The sequence below is a fragment of the Fundulus heteroclitus genome, chromosome 21, assembly GCF_011125445.2.
Source record: "Fundulus heteroclitus isolate FHET01 chromosome 21, MU-UCD_Fhet_4.1, whole genome shotgun sequence".
Taxonomy (NCBI): domain Eukaryota; kingdom Metazoa; phylum Chordata; class Actinopteri; order Cyprinodontiformes; family Fundulidae; genus Fundulus; species Fundulus heteroclitus.
The window spans coordinates 29,817,723-29,832,382 of NC_046381.1; the positions used below are offsets into that span (position 1 = coordinate 29,817,723).

At 42.8% G+C, this 14,660-nt stretch overlaps 1 protein-coding gene across 1 annotated transcript in view; it reads right to left on the reverse strand.

The window, feature by feature from the left end:
* waca (WW domain containing adaptor with coiled-coil a) overlaps positions 1-14,660 on the reverse strand; it is a 31,385-nt gene that overhangs the window by 8,928 nt on the left and 7,797 nt on the right. The window contains exons 4-6 of the mRNA XM_012854196.3: positions 13,387-13,478; positions 12,907-13,022; positions 12,707-12,822 (exon numbers count right to left, since the gene is read on the reverse strand). Of these exons, the coding sequence (XP_012709650.2) occupies positions 12,707-12,822; positions 12,907-13,022; positions 13,387-13,478 (324 nt within the window). The remainder of the gene's footprint in view (positions 1-12,706; positions 12,823-12,906; positions 13,023-13,386; positions 13,479-14,660) is intronic.

The window sequence follows — 14,660 nt, forward strand, 5'->3', positions numbered from 1 at the left end:
GTTAATACTACATCCTCCCAACCAACCAATCACAAACCCAGGAACCAAGCTCCGCCCCCTTCAGAGAGTTCAGAGAGCATGTGTTCTCTTTTCCTTTTTTATAAACTTGCAGTTTTGGTAAAAAGTTGGCTGAATAAAAGGTTGAGTTTGAATTCAGTGTTTGTGTGTTCTGTATCTAAAATAGGTTGCTAAGCAACAGCATAAAATGGCCAGGGACGCACTTAAAATATATGTTTTGAACTTGTTGATAATTATCGATATCGATCAATATGATTTCTATTTTATCGATATGGTTTTTTCCTATATCACCCAACCCTACGGTCAACAGCCATCCATACTTCTGGCCCTTGTCTGCGCTGTAGATTCTGTTCCAGCGGTTTCTCAGACAGTCAGGGAGACGGCTCCTCTCTGTCCCTCCTGTTCCTCTCCTACTCGCCGCGCTCAGAGGAGCTGCCGACGGCCCGCAGCAGTGGCCGGCAGGGACAGGAACAGAAGGAAGAATAAAAAAAAATGATGTAGCCAAGCATCATTTTACATGCAGGTATTCCCTACTGAAGCAAAACTAAACATCTTTGAGCAGATGAACAACATGAAAAAGCGTAAAATAGCAACAAGATCCCTGAGAAATGATCCCACGTTCAGCCTGTTGCACCTGTCCTAATTCAGCAACCATTTACCCTCAACAGCAGATTCACCACAAAGCGTCTGCCGCTGCCCCCGGGTCAGCGCGCTGAAGTCGCTTCACTGATTTCAGGTTTAGTTAGATCTTCATGCTGGGTGGGCACTGGTGCGCCCCACCTTTTCTCACCTTCATTACTGCCACTAACTTTCAGCTCTAAACATCACAACGTTATATCCCATGCAGACTGGGAGTGCAGCAAAGCGGCTCGGAGGGATAGAAAAAACTAACACTGTCATGCTTTTGTTAAAAATCTGATTCAACTCCTCAAGAAGTATCAATATAAGCAGAAAGGGGAGTGTATCATGTGGATTTCATCATTACTGTATTTGTAATCTTTTGTTAACATTTCACTTCACATGAGTTAGAAAGTTTAACTAAACTCTAGAGGTGACGTATTTTTATACTATTTTGTTTATACGGCGCCGATTGACAAGAAATGATATTGAGGGACTTTACAAGACAAGGAGATCTGCTTCATTCACACAGATGGATTAGGAAATCTATTAAAACATATAGATTAGTTCCTATTTAATAGCCTAAAAGCCAACGTTTCTATTAAAAAGTAATAGTTCAGTCAAATTCATTTTCAAATACAACTATAAAGAAGGTTTTCTCCATACTTTAAGGCAGTGGCAGGTATTTCCCTGGGAAACGTGGTTAGACTGGCTGCCTCCTGTCTTTCTACAATGCACTGCCTCTGATGCTGCCAGGATGCGGGCTCTTTCACTTCCCTGCCTCTGCGTGTTAAATAAGCCAGCAGGTGAGGAAGTGACCACGGTCAGCATCCATGCAGCGCTGAACCCACTGCGTCTCAATGGGGGAACACCATGCAGCTCAAAGGGGTGCTAATGCTGGTTTAGCATCAGGTTCCAAAACTCAGGAGGACGTTCCTTTTGTGACAGTGCAGTGGCCTTCATGCTCGCTAAACCTGGAGGTTACTGCTCTGGTGCCCCTAGTGGCTAAATGTCACCCAGACCTGCAGCCTCGCTGACTTCCAGCAGATAGAGAAGTCGTGGAGTTAAAGACAAAAGTGCTATTAACCCGAAAAATCATTTAATGCATTTCAAATTAAGCTAATACTCGGGTCAAAACTTACACGGTGCTGCTTTAATATTTAGCACAAGTGAAAGCAGATCAGGAACTTTAACACTTGTCCAATAAATCTGACATGTGGGCCCAGATGTGTCAAAGCCTGGAGCTCTTAGGAGGAAGGAGCCTTCAGGGGTGCATGTTTTCATAAGAGTGACTGATCAGTTCAGGCAAGAAACTGTCTGCAGCTTATTCTGTTTCAGATTTGGATGTTTGTGAAAATAAATAAATAAATAAATCCCAAAATATGACAACAACTCAAGGTTGTTTTTAGGCCAGAAAGCAGCAGAGCTTCCTGGTTTACTAAATGACATCCCTGACTTTGAGCTGTGGTAAACCATGTTAATAAGTGGTTGTCACGGTGAGCTAAACCATGATGCCGCCTTGTCGTTCCATCCACAGTAAATGAAATCAAAAGAAAGCTCTGAGCTGGTCTATTTATTACTTGATTTCATCGAACATTTCCCGTTGATCAATCAGGACTGTGGACAAGCAATTAGTGAAATGTAGCTCATAAATCAGCAACCGTCTAATATATGTCTCCTTGTCTGACATCACAAGGAAACCAGCGTCAGGTAGGAGAGACCTTCTACTCATCCATAGCTTCAAAGCACAGCAGCTCAAACTAAACCTGGAGATGTTTCAGATTTAGACACCTACACAGCGTGAAACCCAGTTAATACTAATCACCCCCTTCAGTAACAGGGTTAATCCAGATAATGATGAACTGTAAAACAGGGCCAGACGGACATGGCATTTCTAAAACATTGACAAAATAACAAAAAAGGTGCCCCTGAAAGTGTGACCTTTATATCTGTAGACAACACAGACACGGTCCGTCCAAAGACTTAAAGCAGATGTGATGGCCAAGCTACAGATGGATGAGTAAAATGTTCAGTTGTTGGATGTATTAACTCATTACACCGTCCCCCAGCACACTACAAAACGGCCCAACAGGGTGGCCTGGAGGGGTGGTGTGGTGTAGATGGAGGCGGGTGTGATTTAAAGAGACAGCACCAAAATCAGTCGATCTCAGACACAACTCAGAACCAGAGCAAAAACGGGGGCTGTGGGGCAACAATAACGAGGAATTCAGGCCAAAGCGTTGCAGTTCCACTTTATATAGACCACAACTCAATGATTTTAATGTGAAAAAGAAGGCAATAAAAAGCTTGATATGTCCCCTTTAATGGTTCTGCAACATTTTATGCAATGATGCAACACTGACAACACCCAAAGCTAATGACAATGATAGTAATAATGTAGTTTAAGGGTTATATTTAGTTTTTATATTTTATTGTTTCTTTTCCACATAGTTGCACATCAAGTTGTTTCTAAAGACACTGATCAGCGCCTAACCCTGTCAATTAAAAAAAGAGATATTTTCTGCTTTATCTAGTAGACCTTCCATCCGCATGTAAACAAGCCTTTTGTGATCGCTGCACAATATTAGGTAAATATGTAAATGCCATATTGGTGTGGAAAATTGCAATGCTGTCGCCAATTACCATCCCTGTTTTCCATCATCACCATGTTCCCACCTCTCTGTGAGCTTTAGCTCCTCTGCCACAGAAACCTACATGTAATTTAGTCAAAAAGGACATTAAAAGGTCCTTTCACCTGGCCAGTTTTATTAGTGGCAGGTACAGCGTGGACCCATGACCACTAAAATGCAACATCCTGCCAAATACTGCCAACAAGTGATCCGTGGCTCTGTTGTATATGTTAACACTGCCATGAGGACGCTGACACTTGGGTTGATGTATTGTGTGCATTTACTTTCTAAATGAAGATTTTTAAAACTAAATTTTCTGTGGATATGTGAAAACTGGAGAAGAGCAGAAGCCTACTTTCACATCACCCTGATTAGATTCTGTGCTAGAAACAACAATAATATATTTCTGTACATTTCCCATCCGATGTCTCATTTTGTCCTTACCCCGTAGGTTTATGGAAAGGGTGTAGCTTTGTTCCGTCTACCTCAGGGAGATCTTCTAAACCCTGACTGAGTTAGAAATCAACATAGTTACCACTTACTGGCATAAGTGTGTAATATGTAAATAATTACGTATTTATAACTGGGTTACTATTGATGCAAATCAGATGAGCAGGAACAGAAAATGAAACGGTTTAAAGACAGTCTGGATGTGTATGGCCGCGTCCTTTCATCCTCATCCTCGCTTTCAGGGTAAAAACCCTCAACAGCAGTTGTTAGGTTAACCTAGCGCGGCGCTTTAGCCCTGCTCAGGATCGTGCTTTTTATTGTAATGTCGACATCGGGAACGGTGTCTGAAAGTATCTGGAGTAATGTAGTTGACATTTCTAATTGGCAAAGTTGCACAATAGTGTGAAATGTGAACTTCCACTCAAAGCGTGTTTTCTGCACTGTTCATACAGCGTGAGACGCTTTAAGGCTGCGTTCACAGCAGGTCGGTCCGAGGGACTCTGCTCGGTTTGATCAGGAGACGCCACACTACTGAAATGACAATGTGGAAGTGATCTAAAGGAAATTTTGCCTTTAATGTGTTCAAATTGAATTTTTTTCTAGCCATTTCCTTGTTTATAATTTTATCATACAAATTACTATAAATTCTGTGTAGGTTTCTATTCATTTTTATTCAACGTGTGACAGTTACTGCATCTGCAATATTGACCTTTCTGGAGGCCAGATGCTGAGTCAACACTTTACTCAATCCATCATCATCGTAGTCTCACAGCAGTACATTAACATTGCATTTTCATTTGTTGACTCATCTGCATTTAAGCAAAACACCTTTTTTTGCAGTTTGGCCGACAGTTCTGTTTTACACTGGGCAGCAGTACTATAGGTGCAGAGATAAGAAGCATGCGCCTTTGATACCGACAGTCCTGAAAGTGCTCTCTGATCTTCAGAAACAGACACGATCAGGTCAACGAGAGGCAGATTCATGGTGAGGGACAGGTCATGCTCGACTATAAACGTACATATGCAAACTTTCTGGGTACAATCTCGGTCGGCCATGGTCACAGGTGGATAGGCTCTGTAGCTGTTTCCCAGGTTCAGAGGAGACGTGCTACAGAAAACGTGCGGATTTGCTGGCATATCACGCACATAAACACGCCTGGCAGGTGAAGCTTTTCGCACCACGACCACCAATCTTCCCATTCTCGTCCATTTCTCTCAGCCATTTATTACCACCACCGTCACAGTCGATATATCAGAGCCTACTTCAAGAAAAAGCGCGTCATGCTAAATTAGCTTGAGCTAGCGCGTTGCTCTTCTTTGTGTTTTAAATAAAAAATGCGACAGCGAATCACGAGGAGATCCCTGCTTGGGCAGCCGCATTAATTAGCTAAGTTACTGGAAGCGAGGGAAATGACATGGCCACAGCTGGAAATACCACTGAGGGCCCAACAGCGACATATACACTTACAGAGGAAGTTGTTGTCAGACGCTCAATCCGCTGAACTTTCTGGCTCTCATAAATCTAAAGATAACGTTTAACCTTTTCTACTTTCATTCATGCCATCTGTGGCCAGTTTGAGACATTCTTCCAAAAGTTAAAAATGATGGAACACCGACAAACCTCAGACTAGCAGATGCCTGCTTTGCAAAGACCCGCCCTAGTCTCTTTCTGATTGGCTAAAGTCCCAGCTCTGACAGTTTTCATTGGTTGAGAGCAGCTTCAGTTTAAAACCTTAAATAAAGTCTAAGCAGAACCAAGTGGTCTATGTTTTGCTCTCATTGTCCAATTAGCGGGAAACCCAATGTCTGGCTAGGTGTTGATCTTTAGGTTGTTGACACATGACTGTACAGCCGACTTCACAACATAGCAGCTCATCATGTTGGCTGATGTAGCAGCAGTGGTGGGACCACCAGTGAGACCCAGATGACCTGAGCTGGCGTGGGGATAACTGCTTTCTAACGGGATAATCAGCATCCTGATCACAGTCAGTGGTATATACCATGTAAAGTTACACAGCTCATCCATTTGAAAGCTTGTACATTTACTTCAGCAGTTATTCATATTATTGATGTCCCTAAATGTCCTAATTCTGGCTAAACTGTTAAAGGCGTCCCCAGAAGCACTGATGAAAACCACAGACACCATTAATGAAACCTAGCTGCAACATTTTCTGTTTTCCGAGTCCTTAAGATAGTCAGAGTTGGAAGAGGGAAATCGGCAGAGCTCTCTTGCCGTGTCAACCAGTCATAAGGGTGTAACAAATAAACCAGGGGTTAAAGCAAAACTAATCACTTTGACTGAAAATCTTTCTAGTCAGCCCATATACGTCTGTGGACATCATGCCACATTACGTACCACACTTGCTTATTGTGCAAACTCAGCTTTAACCAAATCTAACAGCTTTAAAACATCCATTGACAATTCCTGCATCTCTGCCACCTTTCAGCTTTAGAGCCTTTGCGATGACGTCATAAATTTTAATTTAACACAGATCATACAGTACAATAATCAGTCTGTGCTTCGCCTGTTATTGCTCAACAATTAATTATCACAACTCATGAGTTTATAAAAAGGCATTGTTTAACTTTTTTGAAATTTAATCAAACTGTTAAAGTTTAGCCCTGTGACTTGTCCAGGATGTACTAGTCTCTTTCTGATTGGCTAATGTCCTGGTCTGCCAAATTTCATTGGTTGAAAACATTGGGGGAAAAAAAAGCCTAAACGGAACCAGGTGGCAAACATTTTCCAATTGACGGAAATCCGTTGCAGCGACGGAGAACTTTGACACATGAAATATACGATGACAGAAGACCACTAAGCAGGTTAATAATGGATACTAGGTTTGGCCGATAAACCGAAAATTCACCAACACCGGAATTTACAACAATAATTCACAAGATTTTGCCCATGTTGGTATTTTCGGTAAAAACGTAAGGAAAAGTTGTTTTTATAGGTAGGCTATGCTTACAGTATGTCCCTTTAAGACGCTGCGCAGTCACGTGACTCCACCCTATCCAGAGAGAAACAAGAAAGTAAAGAGACGCTGAGATTGTCAGAATGTAGGAAATTTAAAATGCAGAAGAGGCGGCGGCGGTAGAGCTGCTCGAGGAGGAAGAGGAGCAGCTGTTAAATATGTTGTAGCCACATCTGAGCTCTGGTTCAGTCACGCGATGGACCCGTACGTTAGTCTGGCTGCGCATTACATCAATGACCAGGGGAAACTGCACACCCGAGTGCTGGAGACAGAATAATTTTCAGCCTTTACTTGGGAGATGGTCGGACCAGGTTGAAGCTCCATGCTGTCTGCATGGGACATCAAGGAACATCAAGGAACATCAAGGAACACCAAGGAACATCAAGGAACAGGCCCCTGTCAGTATTACAACTGGTGCAAATGTAGTTAAAGCTGCTGAGCTCAACGGGTGGATGAGAGTGCAGTGATGTAGGCACAGGCTACACGAGGCAATCAGGAAGTGTGCACATGGTAATGGAGTTAACTTTGTATGACGGTGTGGCCGCGCCATAGTGTAATTATCATCATTTCATCTTTAATGGATATTCCCTGCTGGAGAAATTTGGAAATTGACATTGATTATAACGTCAATTTAACTGGCTGTGAAGTAGCCTGGTGGTGTGTGTGTGTGTGGTTCTATATGAACTGCTCAATGTATTGCGATACTGATTTTAGACCACATCACCTAGCCCTAGTGGTTACCATCAACAACACTAGCCTGACCTATTGAGCTAAATACAAATATGTTAACGTTTGTTAACGTCAGAGAATGAGATTCAAAGCTAATATACTTGCTATGGATAAGAGCGTCAGTTCTAACAAAAGGAAGTCCTGGGGGGAGTCACAACCCTAGGGACACATCTCAGAATGAATCTTTATCCTTTATAAATGAACTTCATAAGACATTCTCTAAACTTCTGCATGCACCCTTTCAACTTTGCAAAAATGTCAGTATTTGTTGCTTAACCTTAAGTTCTCTAACCAAGTGGCTAACCACAGAAATCACAAGCGTCTCAGCCACGAATCAACCACTAAATGCTCAATGGTAGTGCCTTAACACGACGTTCACATTCCAACATAAAGACACCAAGAACAGGGAAGTTTCATGTGTCGGAGGGTCATTAGCAGCTTGTAGCTGACACAGGGGGACTGGAGGAGTCAGAGAAAGGTAACGGAGTGGACCCCCTCCTCGCAGGGCCCATCCCATGCTGACGGCCACGGTGTTGTGGGCAGTAGGCAGCAGAACTGGATGATGAATGTCACTCCAGACACCATTCACTGGGGCAGGAAGCAGCCAAAGCTGCTTTCTTTTCAAGGCTGACCCAGACAACCTGCAAGGGTACCCGACCCCGGGCCACGTCCAGCAGGGAATCAGGCTTTTTCACTCATCTCATTTCATCTAAGGCACAAAACTGCTGGTTTCAAACACATAATCCAAAAGGTGCTTTTAGACTATGAGCTCTTGAACATTGTCTCCTATGACGTTAACGGCCCGGCACTCCAGGAGTGCTGCTGTGACCTAGAACCGCAGCGTTTTGCCCACCACAGCAACAGAAACCAGAATGCTATTAGAAACAGTGAAATCCTAACTAATCAGCATTCATCTCTGCTTCTCTTGGTTTGAAGACGAGGATTCTCACTCCAAACTGTGTGGAAACGTGTACGTAGAATGGACTTTAAACGAGCTGAGCTGATCCGGACTAGGGCTGAACATTTAATCGCATTTTCAATATAATTGCGATTTAAAAAAACGCAATTTCCAAATCGCAGAGTCTGCAATTTTTGGCTATGTAACAAATAGGGAATTAGACACGTCCATTAGATGTTGGTAAAATGTTTAAAGTGGGTTTGCCTCCACATGGAAGGGAAGACAGTTGCAGCAGTGAGATAATCTATTTTTATTACTTGTTTTAGAGTTTATATAATCATACATAGCATTAAGTACAGGTCAATCAGTTTAATACATAGACATGCTTGTTGGTTGCACTTTATGTTCAACAAGGATTGATGTCCAAATCAACTAAAAGCTGTTCTCTTGAATAATATTCTGATTAATAGAAACATTCAATAGTCTTTGTTTACAAACATCTTTATTTAGACGCCATTTTTGTTGCTAGTGGTTAATGCAGAGAAAAGTCAAAATTGCAATTTTGGTTGAAATATGTTGTAGGCAGAACGCAATAATTTCTGCTCTGAGTTTAGATGCTGCGGGTCTTTTAGCAACTAATGTGCATAGCGAGGAAACAAAATGATTTGTTGTTTGTATATGTTTAAAAAGAAATGATAAATTAAACTGGAAAAAAATAAATAAAAATCGCATTAAATCGCAATATTAAGAAAAGAAATCGCAATTAGATTATTTTCCAAAATCGTTCAGCCCTAATCCGGACTCCAGGCTTTCTCATTAGGATTACAACCTGCTATCCGCAGACATGACTCATCACAATTTCATTGTGTTTTAAACCTCAGAAACCAAATTATGATCACTTCTAACTCGGAAGTTTGAAATAATCCACGGATCTTGAATTACTGAAGCCTGCCAGATGTGTCTTGCCACACGCCCCATTCTCTGCTGACTGAAATCTGTCAATGATCAAAAACACGAGAGAGTTGCGATCTATTAAATCGGAATCTCCCAGCATGCTTCAGCCATTAAAAGCTCAGGGTTTGATGAGAGACGTATACTCGGTCCCATCTGTCTGTTGACTGAAAACAATTCTTCCTGTAATTAAAATATTTCCATCGAGGTTGATGGATTCTATCAACGTATTTCAATTCAGACTCTGTTAACCACCCATATCCAGCATGGCCGGCTGAGTTGAAATGTAACGTTAACAAAAATACACAGGTCACGCTGGGTGGTGTAAAGCTATAATCCTGTTCAGAAACACTTTGTTAAACTGGGCAAAACTGTCCTTACGTCCTGAAAATAATCAATACATTATGTTTCAGAAAAAGGAGGTTCAAAAATTACATCTCTGAGAGCTGCAGGCCTATATAGGCAGTGGGCCAGAATCTGTAGGGTGAGACTTTTCGTATGAACTGTCAGGGGGAAACTTTCTTCTACCGGGAAAAGTTGCTACACATAGCAGTGAACTCAAAACACCAATGTTCCCACGTTTTCACTCGCACATTAAGAAGTTATAGCAGATAAAAAATCTAAACTGTGGCGCTCAGGTCCAAGAGGTCACGTGATTCAATTTTTGCTGCTCAGCCAATCAGATCGCTGTATTGTCAGCTGAGCGAGTTCAACCATGTCATTATGCCCTACAGCCCTACAGATTCTGGCCCACGGACTAATAAAAAACTGTGTGCTTGTTCCTTGTTAGTTTCCGCTTGCTGGCTGCACACTTCTAGTGTTTATGTATCCGGTTAGCTTGGCGGCTAGCTTTGTTGTTAGCCGCTCATTGTAGCTCCGCTGCTCTCACTGTATACTTTGAACATGGCTGAGAGGCACAAAAAGCGAACCGCGTAAAACTTTATGAGAAGAAGATGAAGGCCTCAGTAGAAATAAATAAGACTAGAGTGGATTTGGAAAATTATTTTCACGCGATCCCCCAGAAAAAGGGACTTTGGGAAATGCCCGAAAAAAGAGACGATAACATAAAATATGACTTGCCAACATATAAACTCAAGGATGATTGAGAAAACTGTTGCATCCTCCCACTAAAACGCTTCACGTTTAGTTCAGGGTTCATCCAAAAAGACCGCCTCTCTACATGGACCGTTTTCACTCCACCCTGCTCCCTGAAGTGGAACAGAGGAGAAAAGACTACCGCAGAAAACTACCTGGGCTCCTGGACAGATGTCTGCTGTGGAGACGACTCTAAAGGCAAACACTGAAACAAAGTTAGTTGCTAACAGGAAAACAGACTCAATAATCCTGGAGAGCAGCCACCATATTCTGCTTTAAGCTCCAGTAAAACGTCACCTTCAGCAGCCTCACATGTTAGAGAAGGTTTTCATTCAAAGCTGCCTTTTAACCATCAATTCATCTTTATCTCTATTGTCCCTTTCCAACAGGTATGTAGCTCAGATGGTAGCCAAGCAAAGATACAACCAAAAAAATAAATGCATTGTATACAGAATTAAGGAGTTTAGACAATAAACCAGAGAAAATAAGTGCTCTCAAAACCACCTTCTATTCTACGCTGGCCGTCAGAAGTGTACCTTTCCCTTTTTTTAAACCACCCCCTTCCTCCATCATCATGTTCCCACCTCTCTGTCAGCTTTAGCACCGTTGCCACTTAAACATTCATGAGATGTAGACAGAAAGCACCCTAAAAGCTCCTCAACTAGTCCCACATATTAGTGGCAGGTACAGTGTTAAAATGTCCCTAGGGGTGTAACGGTACACGTGGGTGTGTTGATCCGTTTTGGTAGGGCATGTTCTGCACAGTCCACGCTCGTACAATTTTAGTTTTCTTTTTATTAATTAAACTATTATTTTTAGCCAGAGATTAAGCACCGCGGAACAACGGTTTCAGCGCGGACGCCGTTAACTGCTTCAGTGGGATAAATGCCATCGCCATGGCAAGGATCAAGCTATGGTATGGTTTATTTTCTGCCTTTTTTGGACCAAAAATGAACCGATCCATGCGCTCTTTGAAAATAAACCGGACCAAAATGTGATTCTGGTGTACCATCACACCCCTAGGCATCACTGATGCTTCGTGGATCTGGGGAGACGGATCGCTGCCAAATGCAACCGTCCACAACGCAAATAAAAGAAAAATTGCTTTGAAATCAAACTAATAAACGTTATTCTCAGATTGTTTCAAAGGAGTTACAGTTTAAATCCTAAGTAAAAACTCCGGAAATAACTAAAAGGTAAACAGGCTTGAGTAGTAAAAATAAAGAAAAACAGTGGTGAAACTATCTGGCTTTGCGGTGCTTACATATAAAACATGTGAACAGTTCTACCAAATGTGACTTCAAACAACATTCTCCACAGCAGCCTTCCAGTTGTTGTTGAAGCAGAGCAGAGGAGAAAGCGCTTCGGTCAGGATTACAAACCCGTATTCTGTAATCTCGGCTTGTGTTTATTTCACAGCAACGACGCTCAGAAACTGAACTAAAATCCCTTCAGATTCAGACAAAGGTTGTGACCCTCACAGATTTAATAGTTTAATAGTAGCCTCTGCCAAGTGTCCTACAGACAAAGGACCCAAACACACAGCAGCAACAGCACCATTATTTATTTCCACCTGAAAATGAGTTGACGCACAATTCTCGGCGCTTTGATTGTTTTTATTTGTATCTGACGATCTTAACGCTGTAAAACATTTATTATTCCTGATTTAAATCTAGAAAAATGACTTTCCTGCCTCGACCATCACGTCAATTAATTTAACACTTGCTTGATATTTCCAGTAATGTCATGTGATTTTAATACACTATTTGAATGTAAGCACCACAAAGGAGAGGCTATGAAAATGAAAGGCAGGGTTTAAATGGCATCTAACAGGTTTAAACTGAGTCATCCAATAAAAACATTCAGCACCCACCTATTGACCAGGCTAGATTTTACCCCGGCTCAGACTTTAGAAGCAACAGGGGTGAGAAAATGGTCCAGGAAAGTACCATAAGTGCTGGAAGGACAATCACAGTGGACATTTACCTCAGATCTATCAGTCAAAAGAGGACAATCTAAGGAAGTAACCATCTGCTCACCTGAAAACCAGCAAGAGAGAGGAAATCTAAAGGCAGCCTCTACCCAGACAGAAATTTAACGCGCAGCCATTAAACTTCTGGATAAAACCAACAGTCTGGCTTCATTTTAACAATCTTTTCAGGGTGGCACAGCGGCGGTAAGAGGTCCGCTTGCTCTTAGCTGCGGTGACTGTAAAAATCAAAAAGTTGTTTTTGCTGTCACAATCTGAAGAAGTCCCACTCTTTGCCGAAGCAAACTATCTCCACCAAAGATTGCCTATGCAACGCGTCGGGGGGCGTTGGCGGACCACATGCGACACTTACTGGGTCCAGCAAAGCCGGGGGCTGCCGTCGCTTGCATGGCCTCCCGTCTGTAGTCCCGGTCCTTGGGGAAGCTGTTGACCACGGCCGTCTTTGTCGCCTCCTTTTGCCTCTGTTCTCTGTGAAAGCCAAACACAAACTAATGTGAGCAAAGCCGCGCCTCCACGCAACGCTGGTGCGACCAGTCAGACGTGCGGGGCTACCTCTCCAGCCACTCCTTGGGCTTCTCCCACTGGGACACCTCTGTCCTGCAGTTGTAGTAGTACTTCTTCCCAGAGGAGCTGATGTGCTCCGACCAGTCGTCGCCGGGCTCGTAAGGCTGGGTTAGGGAACACAATTAGAGGTGAGAGAGCAGCGGGGAACGGAGGAGAGAGTTCATGCTGTGACGGTCTGATGCAAGAGGCTGTAATGCAATCTGAAATGGACACAGACGCCAGGAGGAGAGCGGCGGGCTCTGGAGGGGGGCTGGAAGCTTGGAAATGATTGTCTGATGTTCTCAAATATCCTCAGTAGCTGCTGCTCCTCTTAAGTTTCCAGCGTTGAGGATTTCACCGTCTGACCAATTAGGGCGTCTTTCTTTTTAGCACCTTTTAAACAATCGACTGACATTTGGGGCGACGTGCAGAAAAGCAAACATGGAAGTCGTTACAGAGACAAAACGCCTCACAGGAAACAATACTTACTGTGTCTGAGGTCTTGCTGGGGTTAGGATGCGAGTTGGAGCTGTGGAGCGAGCTGTGGTTGTGGGAATTTTCCTGCGGGGAAAAGCTGGGTCCTGCAACGAAACACAAAAGAGCCGCCATCAACGACCACATCCAAGGAGGAAGAAGGTTAGAACACCACCCGATCCAACCGCGGCGCGTTTATCTGCGTTTGACCGAGTCCGCTCCAAAGCGTCTACGCCTTAAACGCTCGCTGGCGCCGTCAACAAGGTGACCTTTCATTTCTGACTGCGTTCGTTGGTTTCATCCCAACTCATTCAGGGTGTCGCTGTTGAGCTGGTCTTTTTGATTACCCATGGACACCTGCTTCCCTAAAACCAACTAAGGCGGTCATCAGCACTGGCTAATTCTTTTAGTTCATCATGTGAAGCAGCAAGGAGAAAAAGAAAAACTCCTTTTAAAGGACGAGGCTGAAGGTGGAAAAGATGCAGAACGAGGTCAAAAATAAAAAAAGATCTGAGCACCAATACACATAAAGCCTAGAACATAAGGGAGGGCTCGTGTTTCTGCTTAATTAGTCCTAAAGCAGTGTTCTGTCAGGGAAAATACCAGAATGATCTCTATGAGGGTTTTTCAGCTGCTTTAGGGCTTTTCAATCAGGGCATTTCAGGGCTAGACCTGGGATGGTTTTATAAATCCAAACCGGTGGTTTTATAAAACCACTGGTTTGGATTTTCACAGCCAGCTCTGAGTAATAGCCTGAAATCACCATAAACATGTCCTCCTGTGTCTGTCTAAACCCTTTAAGCCCAAGCTTGGTTTAGAAGTAAATTCCACCTGTAAATGCACAACAAAATAAACCAAGAATAGCTCCACAGCTCCAAAGTCTAAATGCAAGCTCCTGGTCCACGTGTAAAGGTAAGACGTCAAGTGCAATCATTGTTGCAACTGTTGCCACGTCAGATTTATCTGTGATTAAACAAGGAAAAACATTTTGTTTTCTAAATAAACACTGTAAAACTGAAAATCATTATGAAAACCCGGGAACCTCAGACTGTATAAATCGTCTATAACTCTGGCAAAGTAGAACTAAATCAGCCGAAGCATATTTGTTCCACAAAGGCGTCAGGCGAAGCTGTGATTGTGACGCAATTTAGCCAAATATACCCAAAACTCTGCCAAATTAGTTTTTTTCCACCTCAGGAAAAGGGAATCTGGTTAAATAAAACTGCTGATTTCTATTGTAGGCCTGTTTCTGCGTATGATGTGGCCTTGGCTCTGAACATTTACCCATC